Source organism: Pan troglodytes, chromosome 10, assembly GCF_028858775.2.
Source record: "Pan troglodytes isolate AG18354 chromosome 10, NHGRI_mPanTro3-v2.0_pri, whole genome shotgun sequence".
Classification (NCBI taxonomy): Eukaryota; Metazoa; Chordata; class Mammalia; order Primates; family Hominidae; genus Pan; species Pan troglodytes.
Genome location: NC_072408.2, coordinates 9,106,281 through 9,119,727, shown reverse-complemented (window position 1 = coordinate 9,119,727; position 13,447 = coordinate 9,106,281). Strand labels below are relative to the sequence as shown.

The 13,447-nt window shown below is 43.6% G+C and overlaps 1 protein-coding gene across 2 annotated transcripts in view; it reads left to right on the top strand.

Moving 5' to 3' along the window:
- The window catches only part of DCP1B (decapping mRNA 1B), a 62,384-nt gene extending 49,577 nt beyond the window's left edge, over window positions 1-12,807 (top strand). For both annotated transcript variants that reach the window (XM_001153642.7, XM_024347625.3), the window contains exons 6-9: window positions 3,274-3,402; window positions 5,545-6,426; window positions 9,520-9,768; window positions 12,574-12,807. In XM_001153642.7, the coding sequence (XP_001153642.3) occupies window positions 3,274-3,402; window positions 5,545-6,426; window positions 9,520-9,768; window positions 12,574-12,654 (1,341 nt within the window). In that variant the 3' untranslated portion in view covers window positions 12,655-12,807. The remainder of the gene's footprint in view (window positions 1-3,273; window positions 3,403-5,544; window positions 6,427-9,519; window positions 9,769-12,573) is intronic.
- Window positions 12,808-13,447: the final 640 nt, after the last annotated feature.

Sequence of the window (13,447 nt, the reverse complement as noted above, 5' to 3'; positions counted from 1 at the left end):
CGACGTTGGGGAGCTTTTCCCCTGTCTCCTTCCAGGAGGTTTATAGAAAAAGTCATTGCCCAGAGCGACGTTGGGGAGCTTTTCCCCTGTTTCCTTCCAGGAGGTTTATAGAAAAAGTCATTGCCCAGAGCGACGTTGGGGAGCTTTTCCCCTGTTTCCTTCCAGGAGGTTTATAGAAAAAGTCATTGCCCAGAGCGACGTTGGGGAGCTTTTCCCCTGTCTCCTTCCAGGAAGTTTATAGAAAAAGTCATTGCCCAGAGCGACGTTGGGGAGCTTTTCCCCTGTTTCCTTCCAGGAGGTTTATAGAAAAAGTCATTGCCCAGAGCGACGTTGGGGAGCTTTTCCCCTGTTTCCTTCCAGGAGGTTTATAGAAAAAGTCATTGCCCAGAGCGACGTTGGGGAGCTTTTCCCCTGTTTCCTTCCAGGAGGTTTATAGAAAAAGTCATTGCCCAGAGCGACGTTGGGGAGCTTTTCCCCTGTCTCCTTCCAGGAAGTTTATAGAAAAAGTCATTGCCCAGAGCGACGTTGGGGAGCTTTTCCCCTGTTTCCTTCCAGGAGGTTTATAGAAAAAGTCATTGCCCAGAGCGACGTTGGGGAGCTTTTCCCCTGTTTCCTTCCAGGAGGTTTATAGAAAAAGTCATTGCCCAGAGCGACGTTGGGGAGTTTTTCCCCTGTTTCCTTCCAGGAGGTTTATAGAAAAAGTCATTGCCCAGAGCGACGTTGGGGAGCTTTTCCCCTGTTTCCTTCCAGGAGGTTTATAGAAAAAGTCATTGCCCAGAGCGACGTTGGGGAGCTTTTCCCCTGTCTCCTTCCAGGAGGTTTATAGAAAAAGTCATTGCCCAGAGCGGTGTTAGGAGTTTTTCCCCTGTTTCCTTCCAGGAGGTTTATAGTCTCAGGCCTTACGCTTAAGTCTCTCTAGAATTCTTAAATTTGTGAACATCCCAAGAAGTGGAAGTAGGAAAAATGTCGAGCTATCAGTATATATGATATGGGTAAAGTGAAGTCTATCTAGTTTACAGGAGGTTAATAAAATAATTTGAAAACTTATTTTGGCTGAAATTTTGTGCATTCTCTTTTGAGAAATAACTTTCTGTGAATCTGCTTTAAAGTAGAAAAGAGGTTAATTTGCATTTCATCTCTTTTTATCTCCACCCTATTCAATTTCTAGTTGAGATGCACGTGAACAGTAAAATAACCAAATTTTAGTAAGAACAAGAGCCAGGACCAGAAATGATCTACAGGCTGCATAGTTAAGCTTGGAGTATTCAGAAGTGGACTATTTGTGTTTTGTGGTTTAAGACAAGAATTATTGGCTCTTTTCTGGATATAGCTGTGAGTTATTTATGAAATTATAGAAATTTTTTTGTTGAATGATAAAATTCAAAAGAATATAAAAAGAAAAATCACCAATAATCGTATAAACTGAAGATAGAAACTTTTTATACTTTTATTGTATTTTGTTTCAAACATCTCTCAGCATAAATACATATGTTTATGTATGTATGTGTTTGTGTGTGATTAAAACTGGATTATATGACATAGTTTTTGAGGTTTTATTGTATTTTAACCTCAGCATCCAAAAGAGGAAGTTTTTGAAGTTTTAAAGAAATGCCTCAGGTTCTCTGTGAAGAATCCATTATATGCTTTTTCAAAAACTGTTTTTTCCCCCAGGATTTTAAAGATATTTAGGTCAGGAAAAGCATAGAAAATTAAACAACTGGAAAATGAGCTACAAACTACTGAGGTGGATGATTAATTCTGAGCACTCTGATAAGAGGGAGCAATTGTTACATAAAAGCAAGGTTTTGTAGGTAGGCAGTTGTAGTAACACAGAAAACAGCTTCTGGAGATAACATTTTAACTAGGAAAAGCTATCGGGGTTATTCATATCAACAGACAAAGCATCCTGTTAGCCCATATGGATATGGGCATAGGGAAGCTGGGAAAAATCTGCCTTTCTTTGCCGGAAATTCAGTGTTTCTGAACATAGAAAAAGAAGAAATACAGAAAGCGTCATTCAAAGAAAGGAAGCATTCACGTTCTTTTAAATAGCAAGGCTTTTCATGCCAAAATTGTGTAAGGGATTAAATGTTAGCCTGTATTCTTGTCTTGTCTTGGTTATCCATGACTTGGGAAAGCCAGGCCAGTTGGTCCATGCCGCCATACCCTCATTCACCTAAGAAGAATTGGAAGTAACACTTTATGACTTATAAGGTGATTTTGCATCCCACGTAATACTTGTGCTAAATATACAAATTATTGATAGAATGCCTGGAGGAAGAGAATCTTTTGTATGGTTAACCTCACATACAGTGCATACAGTGGTGATAGATGCCACACCCCCAGATCGTTGGATTAGAGAATACACATTGATAACTGTAAAACACATTGGGAATGCTGGGTTCCTGAGGGACAAGATTGTGTTTATATTTCATTTCATGTCAGGTGTGGAATATTTTGGGGCCTGAGGCCTTGGCTGTACAGTGGAAACTAATGATGCTTCAGAGAGTCTGTAGTACAGAGAGCAGCATTTTATATTGTTTTATTTAGTGTTTTAGCAAACTAGACACCAGTATCATTGCCATGCTCTTTTTGTTATGAATCCTACTGTGTTAGCAATTGCATTGTTGGTTAGATTAATGTATGATAATGAGTCAGTGTTGGAAATGATGAGATTTGTCTCTTGTCTCTTTCTCTACAAAATTCTAATTTGTAGTACAGATTTGAATTACTCTGTTTATGCAAGAAGTCATTTATTAAATAAAGATGATGTTAGTAATTTTTAAATCAGTGGTTTGAGTCAGCTTTTTGGTTTGTAGACCAAAAAAGATTTAGTTACTTTGATGAAATGTACTCAACTACTCTCCAATTTTAAGTCAACTGCTTAAATTGTCCAGACATGTTATTTAAGGAATGGTTTCTGTATTTGTTTATCATTGAAAGACATTAGACTATATATATTTAAACGTATAGTCAATATATTAAGCACAGAGCCTTTCAATTATACAGGTGTCTTAAGAACCCCTGGTCCTGGAGGCTGGTGGTGTTAGTAATATTTAGAGCACTGAATTGTCCAACTAAGAAAAATTAAATTTGAACTTGATTTATACTCAAACATAGCTCTTAGAGAAATTTAAGGGATTTTCCTTTGTGCATGAAAATCTATCAAAAACACAGCCATCTACCAATTAGATAAGAAGTAAAAAGGTAGTCTTTTAAAAAGACTAAAGCTTTTCTAAGCCAAAAATGAGGTGATTTTTTTTTCTATTTCAGTGTAAAACCTGTTCTGAGCCAAAAAAGATAACCAGTTCCTCTGCCATCTATGACAATCCAAATCTCATCAAACCAATTCCAGTGAAACCCAGTGAAAACCAGCAACAGCATATACCTCAGCCCAACCAGGTACGGAGTCCTCTGCTTGTCATATTCAGTGTGTCTCTAGAATTCTTAAAGAACTTTGACCCAGAATATAGTCAGGGGAGGGCCTGGTGTTGTTGAAGAATGCTTTCAGGTAAACCCAAGAAAGCAGGATTTCAGAATACAGATTTTTTCATTATTAATGACTTACTCTTCCTAGAAGAGGGTTAAAGTTTTTACTTTTGGCATATACCACATTCTGTGCTAATCTCTTGTGAACTTGAACTCCTTAAAAGATAATGTATTTTTTAAAAAACAACAAGCCAGCACAGTGGCTCAAGCCTGTAATCCCAGCACTTCGGGAGGCTGAGGCAAGAGGATCATTTGAGGCCAGAAGTTTGAGAGCAGCCTGGGCAACATAGTGAGACTCCATCTCTACAGGAAAATTAGCCAGGCATGATGGCGTGCACCTGTAGTGCTAGCTGCTCTGGAGGCTGAGGCGGGAGGATCCCTTGAGCTTAGGAGTTTTAGGCTACGGTGAGCTATGGAATGCGCCACTGCACTCCAGCCTGGGCAAGAAAGCAAGACCATGTCTCAGAAAACAAAAACAAACAAACAAGCACCCTAGAAAACTAATAACATTGTCAGAGATGACAGAAACATTACCCATTGGGTCCATATTCTTCTGGGGTGGGTGGCTTCCCAAGGCCACCTGGGAGAACCACCAAGGACACAGAGTTGATTTGAGCACTTCTGAGCACCTCCTCTGTGCCAGATGCAGAGCTAGCACTGTAGACTGGGGTAGCTGCTGCCGAGAGCTCAGAGTCCAAAGGAGTGGTATAAAACTCCTCTTCAGATATGACGACTTGTCACTGTCTTTGCAATCTAAATTAGAAATATTACAGCAGCTTTTGTGTTAGTGTATATATATATACACTTCAGAATAGTACAGCAATGACAAAAATTGTCAATCTGTAGATCCCATTAATGATTGTAAATATAATATTGCTGTGTCATTTTATCATGACTATGACTAATTAAAAAGATTTTCTTAAAGGAATTAGTTTAAATCAATTTTGAAAATGAACATGGAGCCAAAAGACATAAAGACTAGTAATGAAAATCTTATATTGAATTTTTAAAGAAAAGAAGTCTTTTCTAATTTTTTAGCTTTCTTTTTATTGCTTGTTTTATGGAAAGTTTTTATTATATTTTAATAGCGAGACCTGAATATGTTGACTTTAAAATGAAGCTCGTGGTTTTTTTTCTTTCCTCTTTTATTTTTTTTTTTTTTGAGACAGATTTCATTCCTGTTACCCGGGCTGGAGTGCAGTGGCACCATCTCAGCTCACTGCAACTTGTGTCTCCTGGGCTCAAGTGATCCTCCCACCTCAGCCTCCCAAGTAGCTGGGACTACAGGCGTGTGCTGCCACATCTGGCAATTTCTGTATTTTTTGTAGAGATGGGGTTTTGCCATGTTGCCCAGGCTGGTCTTGAACCCCTTAGCTCAAGCAGTCTGCCTGCCTTGGCCTCCCAAAGTGCAGGAATTACAGGCATGAGCCACTGTGCCTGGCCTCATGTTTTCTCAGTGCAGCAATGCAGAAAGCAACAGAAGTAAAGAGCAAGAAGGAAGTAGCTTTGTAACTGGCTGGGCCAAGGTAGATTTTATGTATCCAAGGACTTTTTAAATCCTACCAGTATATATTTGAAAGGATCAAGTTAGATTAAAAGTCTTCCATTTCTTTCCAGCCCTAGATTTCCATAATTCTGTGAAAAACTACTAGAAATTCTGAAATGCTTATATTCCTTTGTATTCTCATATTACTCTGCAGGCTTAGATGGGCTTCCTATTGAACAGATTGTTTATTTTTTTAGTGCATATAATTTCCTACCAAGATGGTTCCCAATCTGTGAAACCCCAGGCCCTTAAAGATCTTATACCTGTTTTATCGGTCAACAGATACTAAAATATAATAACTGTTTTGGGGGTGCAAGGGGAGCATGCTGTGAAAATTTTTGACATTAAAAAGGGGATCTCATTTTTCAAGTTTATTATTATTATTTTTCATTCTCTCTAATCAATCCTTTGTAAATAGAATAAGTCATCAGATAAGTTATGTTTCATAGCACTTCCTCATATAACCAAATTGTTTGTAGACTCATGTCAGATATCTTTATTTTTTCCAGACCTTAGACCCTGAACCCCAACACTTATCTTTGACAGCTCTGTTTGGGAAGCAGGACAAAGCTACATGTCAGGAAACTGTGGAGCCTCCGCAGACTCTCCACCAGCAGCAGCAGCAGCAGCAGCAGCAGCAGCAGCAGCAAGAGAAGCTTCCAATTAGGCAGGGGGTTGTACGCTCCCTGTCCTATGAGGAACCCAGAAGACACTCACCCCCCATTGAGAAGCAGCTCTGTCCAGCCATTCAGAAACTCATGGTCAGGAGCGGAGACCTCCACCCATTGTCAGAGCTGCCTGAAAACCGGCCTTGTGAAAATGGCAGCACCCATTCTGCGGGAGAATTTTTTACAGGACCTGTCCAGCCAGGGTCTCCTCACAACATTGGAACTTCTCGTGGTGTACAAAATGCTTCCAGAACTCAGAACCTGTTCGAGAAACTTCAGAGTACCCCAGGGGCAGCAAACAAGTGTGACCCTAGTACACCAGCACCTGCCAGCTCAGCTGCCCTGAACCGCAGCAGAGCTCCCACTTCTGTCACCCCTGTGGCTCCAGGAAAGGGTCTGGCTCAGCCACCACAGGCCTATTTCAATGGCTCCCTTCCACCTCAGACAGTAGGACATCAGGCTCATGGAAGAGAACAGTCCACACTCCCAAGACAAACACTCCCCATCTCTGCTAGTCAGACTGGCAGCTCTGGAGTGATCTCCCCTCAAGAGTTACTGAAGAAGCTTCAGATTGTACAGCAGGAGCAGCAGCTGCATGCCTCTAACCGGCCAGCCTTGGCCGCTAAGTTTCCTGTGCTCGCTCAGAGCTCTGGAACAGGGAAACCCTTGGAATCCTGGATCAACAAGACATCCAACACAGAACAGCAGACTCCTCTTTTCCAGGTAAATATGTACCAGGGGCAAAATAAAACAGCCTGGGCAGCATAGCAAGATCCTGTCCCTAAAAAAAAAAAAAAAAAAGTAGCCAGGCTTGGTGTCACACGCCTATAGCGCCAGCTACTGAGGAGGCTGAGGTGGGAGGATCCCTTGAGCTCAAGAGGCGGAGGTTACAGTGAACCATGATCATGCCACTGCACTCCAGCCTGGGTGACAGAGCGAGACCCTGTCTGTTAAGAAAAAAAAAGACAGACAAAGAAAAAGGTATTACTATAATGCAGTGAAATGTAGAGTCCACTTCCATGCTCCAGGGACCAATGTGTCACGTACATTTCTGTTTGGAGCAGGGTGCCAGAAGCCACCTCCGTGCATCTTGATTGCCTGAGCTTTCTACCTGGAAGGAGAATCTTCACTTTGGTTAACAATCTGAGAACTTCCCCCAACCTTTTTGAGAGCATTTACTTGTAGAGTTAAATCTTCATTATATTAGGAGGTCTGAAGACCAACACAGACATGGGAGAAAACCGTAATTTTTGACTGTAGGAACTTAGTATGGTCTGCCTTGAAATCAATCTGGAATGCCAAGCAACTGACCTCCTCTTGTTTTTCAGTCCACAGTAAATTATTCACTTATTTAGTAAATATTTTTGAGCACTTACTACATGTCAGGCATTGTCTACATGTGGGTACATAATGATGAAGAAAACAGACTCCTTACCCACAGCCCATGCTGTAGGTTCTTGAAATAAACAAAAAACAGCCTATTTCCTCCTGAAAGGTGCAGCCAGTTTTTATCTTTCTCTGTATCGTCAGTATAGCCTACTGTAGATCAGGAGAGGTATGCATGCCACCCACCTCCACCCCCCACACAAACTGCCAGAGAGGGAAAATATGACAGTTTTTAGAAAGATTCTCTCCTTTAGAGAAGATGCTTCTCCATGTCCATCACTGACTTGGGACAGTGAGGAAACCACAAGCTATTGATCATCTGCCTGTGGGTAACATCTGGAGATCTGACACTGAATTATTTCCCCTTTGGATTGGAACACATTCATTGAAAGTACATTGGGTTTAAAAATTGGAAAGTTCTCCCTGTGTATCACATATATCATCACTGGCCCTTTGTCATGTTTTGTTATGTACCTTTTTTTGTTTTTTGAGACAGAGTTTCACTCTTGTCGCCCAGGCTGCAGTACAATGGTGCGATCTCGGCTCACTGCAACCTCCACCTCCCGGGTTCAAGCGATTCTGCTGCCTCAGCCTCCTGAGTAGCAGGGATTACAGGCACCTGCCACCACACCTGGCTAATTTTTTGTATTTTTTTAGTAGAGACGAGGTGTCACGATGTTGGCCTGGCTGGTCTCGAACTTCTGACCTCAGGTGATCCACCCACCTCGGGCTCTCAGAGTGCTGGGATTACAGTCGTGAGCCACTGCACCTGGCCTGTTATGTAACTTATAACAGTTTCTCAAAAATCTTTCACTTTTGGCTGGGCATGGTGACTCGTGCCTGTAATCCCAGCACTTTGGAGGTTAAGATAAGAGAATCGCTTGAACCCAGGAGTTTCAGACCAGCCTGGGCAACATAGACCCTGTCTCTACAAGAATTTTTTGTTTTTAATTAGCCGGGTATGGTTGCATGCCACTGTGGTCCCAGCTACTTGGGAGGCTGAAGTGGGAAGATTGCTTGAGCCCAAGAAGTTGAGGCTGCAGTCAGCCATGTTTGCACCACTGCACTCCAGCCTGGGCAGTAGAGTGAGACCTTGTCTCAAAACAAAAAATTCAGTTTTTTGAAAACAAAGACCTTAGGCATGTGCCAAAAGTCTTTGTGAGCCCCTGAGTCAAAGTGTTCTCATTTATTATTTATTAACATCCCAAATCTGAGTACCGATTGCTATAGAAACAATATTTATAACTCCCACTCCCCCTCATTTCAGTGTTATTGTCCCTCTTTTAAAAATGTCTGCTTTTTTCCTCTTTGATGATTTAGAATTAGAAGCATGGGATGAATATAGTCTGACTGAAATTTCTGATGTACAACTCCCTTGACTTTTCAGTACTCACAAATATCAAGAGCCGGGTGAGAAAGGCAAGCGTTTCAGCAGCCCACGCTGTGCTCGGAATGCTTGACTCCTCCTCCGGGAGCATCACTGCTCAGCACCGCTCCTTGAAATGTCATGTAGGGACAAGTTAAAAGAAACAGCCTGCCTTCCTCCAGGCCAGCTTCTGCTCAAAGAGACGCTAAGGGATTGATTATAAAATTACAGCAACTTCTAGCTTGCTGGCCTCCTTGCCTCCCTCTTAGGAGTTCTTTCGGAGAGTTCGGAGGCTGATAAATAACATTCTTTTTCTTCCCTGAGTTAGAGGCAAATGATAGCTGTAGGAGTCAGTCAGATAAGGATCAAAATGTCACTTGCATAACTGAAAGGGCTGTTAGAAAACTTGGTTTCAGGTCTGTTTGCCAAGGGAGTTAGACTCAACAGACAGGCTCTGGCAGGGCTGAGCAACAGGCAGCCCGGGTCAGCCCAAACACATCAGCTGCGGAAGCTGAAGATGAGGGCTCTCTGCAGGCAGGCAGATCCTGTCAGGGAAGGACCCAGAAGGGGTGGACCCACACATCACTCTCCCTCCCAACGAGAAGTGAGTGAGGCTGCAGGAGGGGCAGGGAGTTGCTCTCACAGCGCCTCCTGTGCTCCGGGGTCAGGAGGGGAAATGGGGAGGCCCCTAACAAGGGTGGCAGCTCACATAGGTTGTGAGACCTTTAGGTCAGGGTCATGGACAACCAGATCTAAGGAAAAGGTCAGTAGTCCTAAATGCACTTGCCAAATACTGGTAGCCTGAAAAATAAGCTGTCACCCAGAGGCCAAGCTGCATATGCAGTGGAAACAATAGTCCCCACAGCAGACGATACCAGAGCTGCTCAGTGATGCTGAAGGAAGGTGCGTGGAGTAGTGGAGCAAGAATCAGTTTCCCATAAACTTTTCTCAGCTAGGGAAGCTGTGGACAGGGAATGCTTAAACCACCCGTATCTGCCGCTGCAAGCTATCATGCCGTGAGCTGCTCCTGAACCCCGCTCTCTGTGTGTATTTGCTGTGAGCAGGTCATCTCACCTCAGCGCATCCCTGCTACAGCAGCTCCGTCTCTGCTTATGTCCCCCATGGTGTTCGCACAACCCACCTCCGTCCCGCCAAAGGAAAGGGAGAGCGGCCTCTTGCCTGTGGGAGGCCAGGAGCCACCTGCTGCTGCCACCAGCCTCCTCCTGCCCATACAGAGCCCGGAGCCCTCCGTGATCACCAGCAGCCCACTCACCAAGCTCCAGCTCCAGGAGGCACTGCTGTACCTCATTCAGGTAAGCGAGCACGTCGTCTCCCTTCGCACCTGACCACGCCTGTTGGCCTCCTGGCTGCAACTATGAGATAAAGACTCAGCCAAGGCCTGCTTAGCTTCCGTGAGAATAACAGGTGTGTGTAACAACTCATCCTGACCCCAGCGGCTTCTGTGCTCAGTTAGCTAGGTGTTATTTATAATACCAAGTGTGGCTTGGGTGTCTCAGCTCTTCAAGGATTTTGTAATTTGAAGGACTGTCTAAGGCCTCCAAGCTGTCACCTGTCAGAAGAGAAGGAAGCATATGTTGGGGATTAAGCAGTCCCTGAGAGGACCCTGGGTGCTGGAGGCCCAGACAGAAAACTCACCATTGGGAGGTAGAGGTGGGAGCAGTCGTGGGCAAGGGGCCATCTGTTGAGTGGGGAAGAGGCCACTGAGCGAGTGGAAAACAGGGAGGGAAGCAAATAATGGCCATGGCTGCTACAGGTATGTTTTACAAGTCATTTTGAAACCTGCTCATTAGGACGGGATGGAGTGACAGGACTCCTTGTGAGCTGCTAGCCTCACTTGCCTATGAAATTATGAAATAATAACGAGTGCTATAATAGCTAACACTCCGCAGAGCTGGCACCGGGCCCTATTTTAAGTGCTACACACAAGCACATTAACTCATTCACTCCTTACACAACAACCCTGTTATTTTTCCCATTCTACAGACAAGGAAACTGAGGCTGAGCAACTGGCCTGAGGCACGGAGCTCGTACATAAGCAGGGCTGGGATGCCCCCAGCCTGGCCCCCGAGTGCCACTTCCCACGTACTCTCTCCCGTGGGCCATGTTCACCACATGAATGTTGGCAGGGACCAGCCTCGGGAGAACATTCAGCACAGGTGCCCTAGCAAAGCACACCCAAGAAATCAACGGCAGTCCTTGAAAAGTGGAACATTTGTAGCCAGACAGACTTCAGACACCCCAGTTAACGTATTTAGGTATCTTTTTGGTAGATAATCTTTAAGAAAACTTGTGTGGTACTTTGCTTAAGCATCAGACGGCCTTTAGAGAGCAGGCCAGCCCTTCTGCGGTTGTCTTATCCTACTTAAAAAGACAGTGGTCTCAATTAGTACAACATTTTTAAAAAGGTTCCACGTTGGCCGGGCACAGTGGCTGCTCACGCCTGTAATCCCAGCACTTTGGGAAGCCAAGGTGGGAGCATTGCTTGAGGCCAGGAGTTCAAGACCAGCCTGAGCAACATAGCGAGACTACAAAAGAAGGAAACATGTTTGAGGAAGAATGAAAGGAATGGGGCTAGAAGTCAGCAGAAGCATAATAACAATCAGAGATAAATAAGGTCAACAGCAAATGATTGAGCCCTACTAATTCATAAGTAAATATCAGGATAAAAATATTTGCCACCTTTTAAAGCTATTCATAGTAAGCTCATGAGGAATTAGACATCTGTGAACCTCTTTACTTTGAGCCAGTTTCTTAAGCTGGAATTTAAAAGATCCATATGTTTTCTGGCTGATTCCCTTCACATTGTCTTGAGACTCTACTCCAGAGTAGTGGCTGAACATGGCGGATTAGAAATTACATTCCCCTGCCCTCCACTCTCTGCGTGCATTTTACTTCTTCCCGTGTACCACACCTCATATTCCCAGTCACTCAAGCAGTCTGTTTTTAGTTTCTGCCTCTTGTTAGGACACAATCTCATGCAGAGGAACTTTGTGACTACTTTGCAGGAAAAAGAGGGATAACATCACTCTCTTCATTGCATGAGAATGATGCTAAATCTGTGTGGGGTGCCAAGAGGGAATGAAGGGGGAATGTGAAGTGTGGGTGAATTACTAACACTGTAAAGAATTTGGGTGGGAGGGAGAAGTCTCTAGAATTAAAACATGAGGAAAACCACTGATTAGACCGTGATTCTCACTCCTTAGCCAGGCAAAAGAGCCCAGAGATTACCAGTCTTACTCCTGCCCACTTGCCAAGGCTAGAAACTTTCCATAACTTATGGGAAGACTTATATTAGCTTTGATGAAGTACTGATGAAGCATATTGCAAGTAAAATCCTAAGTAATGCCCAAAACAAAGCAGACACATTGTAGGTGACGTGGAGGGCCTTTAAGAACCACAGTGGCTCATGCCTGTAATCCCAGCACTTGGGGAGGCCAAAGTGGGAGGCTCACTTGAGCCCAGGAGTTCAAGACCACCCTGAGCAACATAGTGAGACCCTGTCTTAACAAAAAACTTAAAAGCCAGGCATGGTAGCACACACCTGTAGCCCTAGCTACTCTGGAGGCTGAGGTGGGAGGATCGCTTGAACCCGTGAGGTTGAGGCTGCAGTGAGCTATGATGCCGCTACTGCACTTTAGCTTGGGTGACAGAGTGAGACCCAGTCTCAAAAACCCAAAAAACAAGAAACAAAAAAACACACCACAGCAATCTCTTAACCAAACTTTGAGACCACTGACTTGGATCATGTCCTCCTAACTCCTCTGTCTGCTGGGGCTTCATGTCTTTTCATGCAGCAGACCCAGGCTGTTCTTGAGTAAACCTTGCTCCATGCTGCCATGTGTCTGGGCTGCCCATCTGTGCTGCATGTAATGAGCTCTTGCTGCTGTGCATACTGACCATGGAAAACCATCAGCTCTGTCCGGCCTTGCCTTCAACCCCACTTAACATTCACACATGCAATTAAAAACCACCAGCTGTTAGACAGGGAGAGATGAGTGTCTCAGTATCCAAAGGCCAGTTCAGCTCTAAGACAGAGGAAGCCTTTTGTGTCTGCCAACCAAGTAACATTCTCTTGGGTCTTTCAATTTGTTTTCCAGAATGATGACAACTTCTTAAATATAATCTATGAAGCCTATCTCTTCAGCATGACTCAAGCAGCCATGAAAAAGACTATGTGACAGCAAGGCCTTTTAAAACTGATTTTCAAGGTCCTTCTAGAACTCCGGCACAAGGTTCTTTCATGTTGAGTGTTGTTTCCTTCAATGTTTCTGCCTTTTAAAAAAAAAAAGTATGTGTAATATGAAGTAAAATGTTTCAGACTTTTTTTTATACTCAAGTGTTTTTTTATTATTATTATACTTTAAGTTCTGGGGTACATGTACAGAACATGCAGGTTTATTACATAGGTATACATATGCCATGGTGGTTTGCTGCACCCATCAACCCATCATCTACATTAGGTATTTCTCCTAACGCGCTTCCTCCCCTAGTCCCCCACCCCGTGACAGACCCCAGTGTGTGATGTTCCCCTCCCTATGTCCGTGTGTTCTCATTGTTCAATTCCCACCTGTGAGTGAGAACATGTGGTGTTTGGTTTTCTGTTACTGTGTTAGTTTGCTGAGAATGATGGTTTCCAGCTTCATCCATGCCCCTGCAAAGGACAAGAACTCATTCTTTTTTATGGCTGCATAGTATTCCCTGGGTGTATATATGCCGTATTTTCTTTATCCAGTCTATCATTAATGGACATTTGGGTTGGTTCCAAGTCTTTGCTATTGTGAATAGTGCTGCAATAAACATACGTGTGCATGTGTCTTGATAGTGGAATGATAATCCTTTGATTATAGTAGAGTTACAATCCTTTGGGTATATACCCAGTAATAAGTAGAGTTATAATCCTTTGGGTATATACCTAGTAATGGGTAATAATTAGAGTTATAATCCTTTGGGTATATACCCAGTAATGGGATT